Source organism: Orycteropus afer, unplaced genomic scaffold, assembly GCF_000298275.1.
Source record: "Orycteropus afer afer isolate SDZICR_OR568_19922 unplaced genomic scaffold, OryAfe1.0 scaffold00181, whole genome shotgun sequence".
Lineage (NCBI taxonomy): Eukaryota > Metazoa > Chordata > Mammalia > Tubulidentata > Orycteropodidae > Orycteropus > Orycteropus afer.
Window position 1 is genome coordinate 6,649,148 of NW_006921768.1, and position 12,485 is coordinate 6,661,632.

The following is a 12,485-nucleotide window of genomic DNA, read 5'->3' on the forward strand; positions in this document are numbered from 1 at the left end:
TTTTAGTTGTCCTCTTAATGTTGCTAGCAATAAAATCTGAAATCATATCATCTGGATAGGAAGACTGTTTATCAAAGCCTCCCTAATGTCTTCAAGTTATAATTCAAATTCTTCAGTACCTCCTACAATGTCTTCACTTACTTGGCCTTGGCCTACATCTCTAGCATGCCTGGGTAGTGCAAACGGTTAACTTGATCAGCTGCTGACTGAAAGATTGGAAGTTGGAGTTGTGACGTGGAGGAAAGACCTAGTGATCTAATTGAGTAAAATCAGTCATTGAAAAGCCTGTGGAGCACAGCTTTACTCTGACAGTTACAGAATCACCATGATGCAGAATTGAATCAGTGGTATCTAGTTAAATGGTTAATATTTTCACTCATTTTCTTTCTTTTAACTGGAAGTTTCTTGAGGGCTGTAGCTATTTCTAGCTCATGCTTATATTTTCTGTAGGGCAGAGCAATTGCTTTGTAATTAACTGTTAAGTACTCAGTAAATATTAGTAGAATGAATTGTTGAATGAATAAAATAAGTCTGAAAAAGTACTTTCAATGTCTTTCTCTGGGTTGTTATTCCCTTGTGAAAAAAAGGTCAGCTTTGCAGCTGGCTCATTTTATTGTTTCAATTGCTTCAGTGCATAACCCAATAAAGAAAAAAAGTGAATTCATCAGTTTCTGTCCTTGTGTTCAGCTTGAGTTTTGGTTTATTGATCAGGATGCTGGAGTTGTATCCTAATCTCACAGTTTATTAGTGTTTATAAGCTCTAGCAAAGAAGACCCTGCTGAGCCATTATCTTGTTTTCTCATCAGAATTTTAACACTTCAGCGGGCCTATTATTTAAATATACCATGTCTGTTCAAGGTGCTAGAGAGATTGCCAGGTGAAATGATTCTTTAGCAATAGAAAGCCTTAGATTTTAATCTAATCAACAATGAAAGATAACATTAGCAAGACCTGAGGATTAAAGAGACTAGACGTCAGCATTAAAAGTAAATGCAATTAAAGCATGAATGCTCCATCCATTTTAAGAGGAGGTGGGTAGGAATATGTTTTCCCTTCTGAAAGCACTTTCACTGGCCACATAGTTTTTCAAAATGAAATATAACTTCATAAATGCTTCAGTCATCATCGTCACTCTGGTAACTGCTTTGTAAGTAGAACAAATAAAAATGCACTGTCTCTGACAGTGCTTGTAGGAGTCTATTTATTGTTAAAATGCAAATGTATAAAAGCAGTGCAAAGTAAAATAAATTATTTATCTCTGGCCCACTTCAAGATAGATGGCTACCTATCTTATTACCACTAGGGAAATCAAACCAACCCACCACTCCCATCACATTGATTCCGAATTATAGCAACTTCATTGGGTTTTCAAGGTAGTGAATCTTTACTGGAGTAGATTGCTCCATTTTCCTTCCCCAGAGTGGCTGGTGGGTTTGAACTGCCAAGCTTCTGGTTAGCAATCAAATAAATGCCTTAGGCACTGCACCACCAGAGCTCCCCAATCAAACCAAAGGTATTTCTTTGATGGCTGTTCCCATAAGCATTCATTTTAAAAGTGGACTGGAGTCCTTTCTTAGAACTACATGTGAACTGTGAATATTTAGCATGATAATGAACAAAAAAGTCATCCATTCATTTATTCACTCACATCACAAATCATTGAAATCATTTCAGATATTTGAGTGTATTATATAGGCACTAGGAGCTCTGGTAGAGTAGTGCCCAAGGCATTTGACTGCTAACCAGAAGGCTCGCAGTTCAAACCCAGCAGCCATTCCTTGGAAGGAAGATTGGGTGATCTACTTCCATAGTGATACCACCTCAGAAGCCCAAGGAGGGGTCTCTATGAGTTGGCAGTGAGTTTGGTTTGGTTTTGGTATATAGGCACTAAGATGAACAATGAGTAAAATCTGAAAAACTTACCTGTAAAGAATTCATATTAAAGTTGAGCAAAGCAACATGTAATAATATACTGCAACCCAATATGATAAGGGCTGTAATAGATGAACATACAAGATGCTATGCTAAAGTAGCATGTAGGAACAGAGGAAATTCAGGGGAAACTTCAAAGAGGATATGACATCTGAGTTGAATTTGTGTTTAAGTAAGACTTTTCCTTCCAGACATAAATGGGAAAGGCAAAAATGTCAGAGGGAACAGCATATGCAAAGTCATAGAGATGTAAATAAAAATGGTATTTTGGTAGATTGGCATAGGTAGATTACAAATTTCAGTCCTACTGGAGTGGACTTTTGTTTTTGAATTTATGATGGAATCTGTAAAATCAAATAACATCAAGACCTCTAAATTTGCTACTTCTAAATTTGCTTCCCCTGAGATTCCATTTAATTCTAGAGCATTTATGCCTAATCATATTTAACCACAGGGTCTTTACAAGGGTAATTCCCATTATTATAATGAGTTCTAAACTGGGCATATCCTAGAGACATTGCATTAGCTGTTAGTGACACTCCCTGGAAAATGCCGGCAAATGCTTTTGGAAAGTAGCAGACTTGGGAACACACTTACCTCGGAGCAGACTGTGGGGTACGGTCTCTGACTCCTAAATTCTTTGCTGTGTTCTGGACTCTTGCTCCCTGAAAGTAAGGAAAATTACTTTTAGTTCTATATTGTGTTAGCAATTATTTAACATATGATTAACATTTGTACTTAGAAGATTGACTCCAAGGATGTATTTAACATCAAGAAGGGTTAAAAGAGGAGGAGGAGAGAAATCACCAAATGAACTCTTTAAAATTAACATTTTTAATTCAAAATTTGCGGATGTGTTATTTCAAAGGATTAATATTTATTTCTACAATCAACTAAATCATTGAAAGTAACTTTAAGCGTCCTGTTAACTATCATATCCATGTCTTTATCCCTGAGACCAATACTGAGGAGGAGGAAAATAGGAAACGGGAAGACTTTAACTGCCTGCTGTGTGTTGCTACTTTCCTAAAACAGAGATCCTATCACCCTCACATACTTGCTTTATCTTTAGCTGAAAAGCTAGCTATTTTAAACTTTGTAGTAGTTAGCTCTGGTGGCCTAGTGCCTAAGGCATTTGACTGCTAACTAGAAGAAGTCTGGAGGTTCCAACTCACCAGCCACTCCTCAGAAGGAAGACTGGGCAGGAAGGAAGAAGACTGGGCAATCTACTTCCATAGAGATTGTTGTTGTTGTTATGTGCCGTCGAGTCAGACTCGACTCATAGCGACCCCTCCTTGGGTTTCCGAGACAGTATCACTATGGAAGTAGATTGCCCAGCCTTCCTTCCGAGAAGTGGCTGGTGGGTTTGAACTGCCAGCCTTCTGGTTAGCAGTCAAGTGTCTTAGACACTAGGCTACCAGATACTGCCTAAGAAACCCAAGGAGACGTCACTATGAGTCGGGACAGACTTGATGGCAGTGAGTTTGGTTTTTTTGGAGTAGTTAGCAAGAAAATCTTTTTCTGTTTCTAAAGCAATGTCTAGACAAAGCATGTCCCTGTGGATCTCTGAAATATAAGAATTTTATCTTAGAGTTTACAGTAAAAAGGAAATTTAGTAATAAAAAAGTCTTTATGATCTGTTAAATTCATGAATCAAATTATAATCCTTGTTCAGTTATTTATGGGAATTATTTAATCCATAGGACCAAACACTAGGGTTTTTTGCTGGAAAGGGTTAACTTTGAGCCCTGAGATACTCTTCAAACTTTGAACCAAAGCTATCCCTTCTAGTTACTTTTTAGTAAATAGTAGGTTAATTCAGAACATAAAGAATGTTCCCCTTGAGTACTATGCTCTCTCTCTCTCTTTTTAATATCTATATGAAACCAAATGGTCAACAGTTACTTTAAAGTATGAATGAGAAGATTGGGGTGGGGGTGGGTGGACAGTGAGGCTAAGTAAATGGGACTGGAACAGCTAGAATGGAAATAATGAGAGTGTTGACACAATGTGAAAAGTGAACTAATGTCACTGACCAAGATGTGTAAAAATTACTGACTGGAGATCTGTATTGCTGTGTATACTTTCACCAAAAATACAATAAAGGATTTGAAAAAAAAAGAAGATGAAGAAAGAATAGAAACTTGGAAACTCTTCCTCCTACTACCAAATTCTGACCTAGGGAAGGGGAGATAAAAAAGGAGGAGAAACTAAGAGAATTTATTATCTAGAATGGAGTGAAGAAAGGAAAGGAAACAGAAGGAGAAGGGAGTGGCAAAAATCAGGGGGGAAGTAGGTTGGGAATTGCCAGTAAGCACTTTTTAAAACAATTTCTTATTTTGAAATAATTTTAGACCTAAACAAAAGTAAAAATAGAAGAAAGAGTTGTCATACTTTACCCAACTTTTCTTAATGTTTAAAATTTATTTAATCATACTCTAAATTAGCAAATCTAAGAAATTAATGGTAGTATAATACTATTGAGTAAACATCACACTTCACTTAAATTCTACCATGATTTTTCCCCATTAATATCCCTTCTCTGTTCCAGGATCCAATTTGTGATCCCACATAGCATTTAGTTGTCATATGTCCTTAGTCTCTTCCAATATGTGACAATTCCTCAGGTTTCATGACCTTGATGCTCTTGAAGAGTATATGCCAAAATTCTACAGATGTGTCTCAATTTGCGTATGTCTCATGAGGATATGCATTTTTGGCAAGAAACCTACCTAACTGATGTTGTATCTTTCTCAGTGTATCATATGAGGGTGGGAGGAGATACATGATGTCCATGTCTTATCACTGGTGAAATTAACTTTGAGCAAGCATTTGGTTAAGGCGTTATCTTCTCAGATTATTTCCACTATCTTTCACTTTGTAACTAATAAATATCTTGGGGGAGATACTTTGACACTGGGTAAATACCCTGTTTCTCTTAAAACTTTTATCCATTGATTTTAGCATCCATTGCTAGATGTCTGCAACAATAATCTGTGTTGTTGTTGTTGCTGTTAGGTGCTGTTGAGTCAGTCCCAACTCATAGCAACCCGATGTACAACAGAATGAAACATGGCCCAGTCCTGTGTCAGTCTCATAATCCATGCCATATCACTGTGTCAATCCATCTCATTGAGGGCCTTACCTTTTTTTTGTTCACCCTCCACTTTACCAAGTGATACTCTTCTCCAGGGAATGGTCCCTTCTGACAACATGACCAAAGTAGGGCAGACAAAGTCTGGCCATTCTCATTTCCAAGGAGCATTCCAGCTGTACTTCTTCCAGGACAGATTTTTTCATTCTTTTTGGCAGTCCATGGTACTTTCAGTGTTCTTTGACAACACCACAACTCAAAAGCATCAATTCTTCTTCACTCTTCCTTTTTCATTGTCCAGCTCTTACATGCATATGAGGCAATTGAAAATACCATGGCTTGGGTTAGGCGCACCTTAGTCTTCAAGGAGACATCTTTGCTTTTCAGCACTTTAAAGAAGTCTTTTGCAGCAGATTTGCCCAGTGCAATATGTTGTTTGATGTCTTAATTGCTGCTTCCATTGATCTTGATTATGGAACCAAGTACTATGAAATCTTTGACAATTTCAATCTTTTCTCCATTTATTGTGATGCTGCTTATTGGTCCAGTTGTGAGGATTTTCATTTTCTTTATGTTGCAGTATAATCCATACTGCAGACTGTAGCCTTCAAACTTCATCAATAAGTGCTTCAAGTCATCCTCACTTTCAGCAAGCAGTTATGCCATCTGCATATCTCAGGTTGTTAATGAGTCTTCCTCCAATCTTGATGCCACGGTCTTCTTCATATAGTCCAGCTTCTTGGATTATTTGTTCAGCATACAGATTGAATAAGTAGATGAAAGGATATAACCTTGATGTACTACCTTCCTGATTTTAAACCATGTAGTATTTATTAATTGGGATTCTTCTGTAAATAATTAATCCTTCTGCTCAATGTATTTATTTATTCAATTATTTACTTAAATATAGACTCATTTATTTTATTCTATGAGTTATAATCCAATATTGTTATTATTATTAATTTTGTTGTTCAAATTGTTTTAGCTTTGCTCACTAGGAGCTTCTTCAGGTCACCTTGTGTCTTTTTGATATTCCATCATTGTAGCACTTTCTTATTTTCAGGCATTTCAGGATGTTCCAGGTTCATCCTATTTTCTTCCTGTCCTAGTTCGGAATTAGCAACTTCTCCAAAATTCCCTGGGTCTTTTCACTGAAGAATAGTGATTTACACCCAAATGTTAGATGGGCTCATTACTAATTGGATATAATTATTTCTAGCTCCTTTCTACAGAGCTGATTTATTCATGTGAACATATTCAAATATCTATATTGTTTCTGATTTAAAACCAAACAATGTGTCCTTGTTCTGATTGAATGACTGACTCTCGGTCTATCTACAGGTTCCTCATGAGCACTATGTGTTCTGAGATTCCCATTCTTCACAATTGTTATCCATAATTTGTTATGATTCACATAATCATATGTCTTTGCATAGGCAATGAAACATAGGTAAATATCTTTCTGGTATTCTTTGCTTTCAGCTAACAACCATCTGACATCAGCAATGATATCCCTCATTCTGTGAGCTTTTCTGAATATACCTGGAATTTCTGGCAGTTCCTTGTCAATACACTGTTGCTTCCATTTTTTAATTATATTCAGCAAAATTTTCCTTGCTTGTGATATTAATGACATTTTTCAATAATTTCTGTATTTTTTTTGGATAATTTTTCTTTAGAATGGGCAAAAATATGGATCTCTTCCAGTTGGTTGCCTAGGTAGCTATCATTCAAATTTCTTGGAATAGATGAATTACTACTTCCAGTATTGCATTCATTTGTTGAAACATCTCAAGTTGTATTCTGTCAATTCCCGAAGTCTTGTTTTTAGCCAGTGTTTTTAATGAAGCTTGGACTTCTTCCTTCAATAGCATTGGTTCTTGATCACATGGTATCTCCTGAAATGTTTGAACATCAACTAAATCTTTTTGTTACAGTGATTCTGTATATTCTTTCCATCTTCTTTTGATGCTTAATGTGCTGTTCAATATCTTGTCCAGAGAATCCTTCAATATTGCAACTTGAAGCTTGAATTTTTTCTTCATATCTGTCTTGGGGAAAGTACAGCCAGGATGCTCTTCAGGGTTAAGATGGCAAGACTTTGTCTCATGTACTTTGTGCATGTTATCAGGAGAGACAAGTCCCTGGTGAAGAACATCGTGCTTGGTAAAGTAGAAGGTCAGCAAAAAAGAGAAAGATTCTCGAGGACATGGACTGGCATTGTGGCTACAACGATGGGCTTAAATATAGCAATTGTGAGGATGGTGCAAGACTGGGCAGTGTGTTTCATTCTGTACATAGAGTCACTAAGAGCTGGACCCAAATCCATGGCAGCTAACAACTACAATATATTGTTTCCACATCCGTCTATCTGTCTGTCTATCTACTTGTCTGTCTGCCCACTCACCTGCCCATCCATCCATCCATTCATCCATCCACCCATCCATGTATCTATCAGTTCAAACTAATATCTTTAATTCTAATCCAATACTACAAGGTTCACTCTAGTTGTTCCTCTTTCCTTATTTGTAACATCTTTATCAGTCAGAAATCTAGTGATAATTATTTAAAATACATCCAGTAATTTAGTCAATTCTAGTATACACATTAAGTAGTTTCATAATTTCTAAACTGTATCACTCTGAGAAACAGATTAAGTAACTACAGTATTTTTGTATAATTCTTTTTGTCTTTAGTCTCATAGTGCCTCATCAAGTAATTTATAGAATCATTTTTACTTGCTTAAAGGGTCTTAAATAACACTGATGATGCTCAGCATGGTGAATACAGCAACTGGTATAATCCACTCTGAATTCAACTATGTTGCTATTGTTAGGTGTTGTCAAGTCAGTTCGGTCCCTAGTGACCCTATGTACAACCGATTGAAACAATGCCTAGTTCTGCACCATCCTCACAATAATTATCATGCTTAAGCCCATCATTGCAGCCACTGTGTCAATCCACCTTGTTGAGGGTCTTCCTCCTTTTTGCTGACCCTCTACTTTACCAAGCACCATATCCTTCTTAAGTAACTGGTCCCTTCTGATAACATGATCACAGTATAAGAAATGAAGTCTGGTCATTCTCACTTCTAAGTAGCATTCCAGCTATACTTCTTCCAAGACAGATTTGTTCATTCTTCCAGCAGTCCATGGTATATTCAATATTCTTTGCCAACATCACAATTGAAATGCATCAATTCTTCTGAGGTCTTCCTTATTCATTGTCCAGCTTTCATATACACATGAAGTGATTGAAAATACCATGGCTTGGGTCAGGCATAAGCTAGGCTTCAAAGTGACATCTTTGCTCTTTGACAATTCAGAGCGGTCTTTTGTAACATATTTGCCTAATGCAATACGTTGTTTGATTTCTTGACTGCTACTTCCATGGCTATTTATTGAGGATCCAAGAAAAATTAAATCCTTGACAACTTAAATCTCTTCTCTGTTTATCATAATGTTGCTTATTGGTCCAGTTGTGTGGAATCTTTTTATATTGAGATATAATCTATATTGAAGGTTACTGTCATTGATCTTCATCAGTAAGTGCTTCAAATCTTCATTTTCAGCAAGCAGGGTTGTGTCATCATCCACATATCACAAGTTGTTAATGGTTTTCCTTCAATTATGAGCCCAAGTTCTTCTTCATGTAGTCCATCTTCTCAGATTATTTGCTCAGCAGGGAGATTGAATAACTATGGTGAAAGGATACACACACCTTTCCTGATTTTAAACCATACAGTATGCCCTTGTTCTGTTCACTGCCTCTTGGTCTATGTAGATTCTTCATGAGCACAATTAAGTGTTCTGGAATTCTCATTCTTTGCAATGTTATCCATAATTAGTTATAATCCACACAGATAAATGCCTTTGTACAGTCAATATATCTCAGGTAAACATAATTCTGGTGTTCTTCACTTTCAGCCATGATCCATCTGACATTAGCAATGATATCATTCATTCTACATCCTCTTCTAAATCTAGTTAGAATTTCTGCTGCAATCATTTGTGAATTATCTTCAGCAAAACTTTACTTGAATGTCATATTAATGACATTGTTTGATAATTTCCACATTTTGTTGCATCACCTTTCTTTGACACAGGTACAAAAACAGATCTCTTTCAGTTAGTTGGCCAGGTAGCTATCTGCCAAATTTCTTGGCATAAACAAGTGAGCACTTCCAGCATTGCACCCATTTGTTGAAACATTTTAATGGGTATTTTGTCAATTCCTGGTCTTTGATTCAGACTTGCATATAACAGCTCAGAACCCTAGTGGAATAGTGTTGGCTTATGTTGGAAAGAGAATCAGCCACAGAAGAAATATTGCAATAACCTCAGCTTTGCATCAGTCTGCCTCAGTTTCCCTGAAGAGTGTCCCAGGTGCTCTGATCTTTCACAGAGAAGTAGAATCACATTCTTTGCCTCTCACAACCATTTTGAGATGTCTTAACTTACAGCAGAGGAACAAGTCATAAAAGAAGGAAGCTACCTATTCTAAATGTATTTGTTTTTTAGAAAAATAAGTGATAATACCAGGAAAAGCATGTAGTTTAGAAAACAAGCAGAATGTTATAGTTAGCTTCATAACTTTTCATTACTGGCTATTTCAGAGGTTTGTGCCAGTGATAGTAGTCATTGCAACCTAACTCTTTGCCATTGAATCAATTTGGACTCATGGTGCATGTTACAGAGTCAAACTGCTCCACAGGGTTTTCCTTGCTGTAAGCTTTACCAAAGCAAATTACTACTAGTCTTTTCTTTCTATCACCTAGTGGTGACACTGGGTGAGTTTAAACTGCCAATCTTTATGTTAGCAATCAAGTGTAAAGCATTTGTGCATTCAGGGACCTTATGTTAGTCATTAAACAAACAAACAAACAAACAAACAAATAACATTGCCATTGAGTCAATTCTGACTCACAGTGTTAGTAGAACTGCTTCAGAGGGTTTTCCAAAGTGTAATATTTAGGGAAGTACATGAGTAGCTAGTGGGTTCAAACTGCCAAACTTTTGATTAGCAGCCTAACACTTAACCACTGTGCCATACTACTCATTAGGCTTACATAGCATAATTTTATTTTCTCTTCAGTTATAAGTAGTTAAAGATATTAGTTATACTAATAACTAACAGGAGCTCTGGTAGTGTAGTGGGTAAGGCATTTGGCTGTTAACTAGAAGGTTAGCAATTCAAACCCACCAGCTGCTCCACAGGAGAAGAAGAAGCAATATACTTCTGTAAAGATTTACAGCCTTGGAAACCCAATGGGGGTTTCTATGAGTTGAAACTAACTCAATGGCAGTGCTTTTTTTTAAATAACTAATAGTTATGACTATTCAAGTATATAGAGTTGGAATGTATATGAAGCCAAGTCACAATGACCCCCTTAGTAGAATATTCTAAAAAGATTAATATTAGTCCCTTTTTCTTGCCATAAATCATAATTGTGAGATTCTTCCTTTAAATCTTACTACAAACACTAACAGCAGCAGAGTTAAGCAAAGAAGTTTAGTCTTTGTGCATATATTATCACCCCACATCCCAATCATGATACAGATCATCATAAATTTACTTTCATCTACTTTTAAAAATAGAATTTGTAAGTCCATTCTAAAAAAACTCCTTCCTATACCTACTGGCAGTTTGCATCTGTATTTGTCCTGTGCCAGCTGGGCTACAGTGAGTCATAAGTTGATTTAACCTTTTACATAGCAAATTCCACATGGATCTTCCTGAGATGGTGATTTTCGGTCATCAGCTCTCAGGTTCCTAACCCCAGACACTAATGTATATGTGTTTACTATACCTGATCTTTGTATTTCACACCTTAACTTGGTACTGGCCTCACTCATGAATGATTCAGTTGATTTTTTTTTTTTTTTTAATTGACTTTGTGTACATTCTAGAGTGTGTTATCCTAGGAGCAAGCCCAAAGGGATTTCTATATGTGCCTAAGAATGATACATTAAATCTTTCATAAATAAAATAATCAAAACCATAAAATCATATTTTAAAAATTAAATCACTCACTACCATTGAGCAATTCAAATCAACTCAGCAAGTATGGAAATCTGATGAATCAATTTTTTTGTGATAGCCCAAGAAAAGGTGGCAGAAGAAAACAAAATTGAAGCTTTTCAACTTCTTTGTCTTTTCTACTAGGTTAAATATGTTTTCTATTAGATTAAGCACATTTTCCTAATTATCAGTTAAGGAGAAATAAATTAGTATATTTTTGATGATACCTTCTTAAAAAATCATTAAGAATTCTTCACCCAAATCCTAATTAAAAAAAAAAAAATCATTAAGAATTAAAAACAAAACTACCACACTTAAAATACTACTTGGGTTATTGTATAGAAACTATATTCCATTTTATGTGATTATGTTCTCATTTATAACTATCTCAGTGACCTAAAGACAATCCAAAGTCAGCTATTTGTCCTTTAAAGTAAAATTTTAGGTAGGTACTGTATTCTCAGAACAAAACACAAACTTCTCTGCACGGCACACAAATACCTATGAGAGTTCCAGAAATGAGCAGGGGCCTTGATTCTTTCTTCTTCTTCCTTGTCCTCTGCCCTACCCCCAAGCTATTTTCCCAGTTTTATTAAAACACCTGCAATTTCCGAACAATGCCACATTTCCTCTTATTTTGTCCTTTACATAAGATAAGAATCCACTCTTGCCCTATTTTGCCTGGCCAACTCCCTTTCCTCCTTCAGGTTACAGTTGGTTGTTTTAGTTGTTAGCTGCTATCAGGTAGGCTCCTGACTCACAGCAGTCCCATGCACAATGGAAGGAAATGCTGCCTGGTCTCATACAATCCCCATGAGGGGCTGCGGATCAGACTGTTGTAATCCATAGGGTTTTCATTAGCTGATTTTCTGAAAGTAGATTGCTAGGCCTTTCTGCCTATTCTATCTTCATCTGGAAGTTCCTCTGCATCATAGCAACAAGCAAGTTTCCACTGACAGATGGGCGGTGGCTGCATTTGAAGTGTACTGTCTGGGAATGGAACCACTGACTCACCAATGTCCCCTCATAGACATTCCTTTTTCCAGAATTGTCTTAATTTCTTGGAGACTCTTCATTTAGGTGCTTGAATGTCTTCCCTGGGAGTGTTTCTTCTTCACAACTGAACTTAGGAACCAGGCACTTGTCAAATACATGAGGAAAGAGCCTTTAAATTCAGGCCCTGTAACCCAACTCCTCTGAAATGTGGTATGCGTGAGACTCACCTGCTTCCGCATCACATCGGTAGCCTGCATGATGTAGCGAGGAGGCAACCCATGGCTTCTGGCCAGAATGATGGCCTGCTCCAGTGTCACACTCAGGGTGCATCTGTTGCAAAAGCAAGAACAGTCAAACCCACCAGTTCTCACCAACTTTTCAAGATAGTTTGGGTTACTAAACTCAGAATAAGAAAGTGACAGCCAAAATCAAATCCACTAGA

General features: G+C 36.7%; 1 protein-coding gene across 1 annotated transcript in view; it reads right to left on the reverse strand.

The window, feature by feature from the left end:
• The window catches only part of PREX2 (phosphatidylinositol-3,4,5-trisphosphate dependent Rac exchange factor 2), a 466,421-nt gene that overhangs the window by 5,209 nt on the left and 448,727 nt on the right, over positions 1-12,485 (reverse strand). Inside the window, exons 38-39 of the mRNA XM_007947357.2 lie at positions 12,271-12,373; positions 2,530-2,597 (exon numbers count right to left, since the gene is read on the reverse strand). Of these exons, the coding sequence (XP_007945548.1) occupies positions 2,530-2,597; positions 12,271-12,373 (171 nt within the window). The remainder of the gene's footprint in view (positions 1-2,529; positions 2,598-12,270; positions 12,374-12,485) is intronic.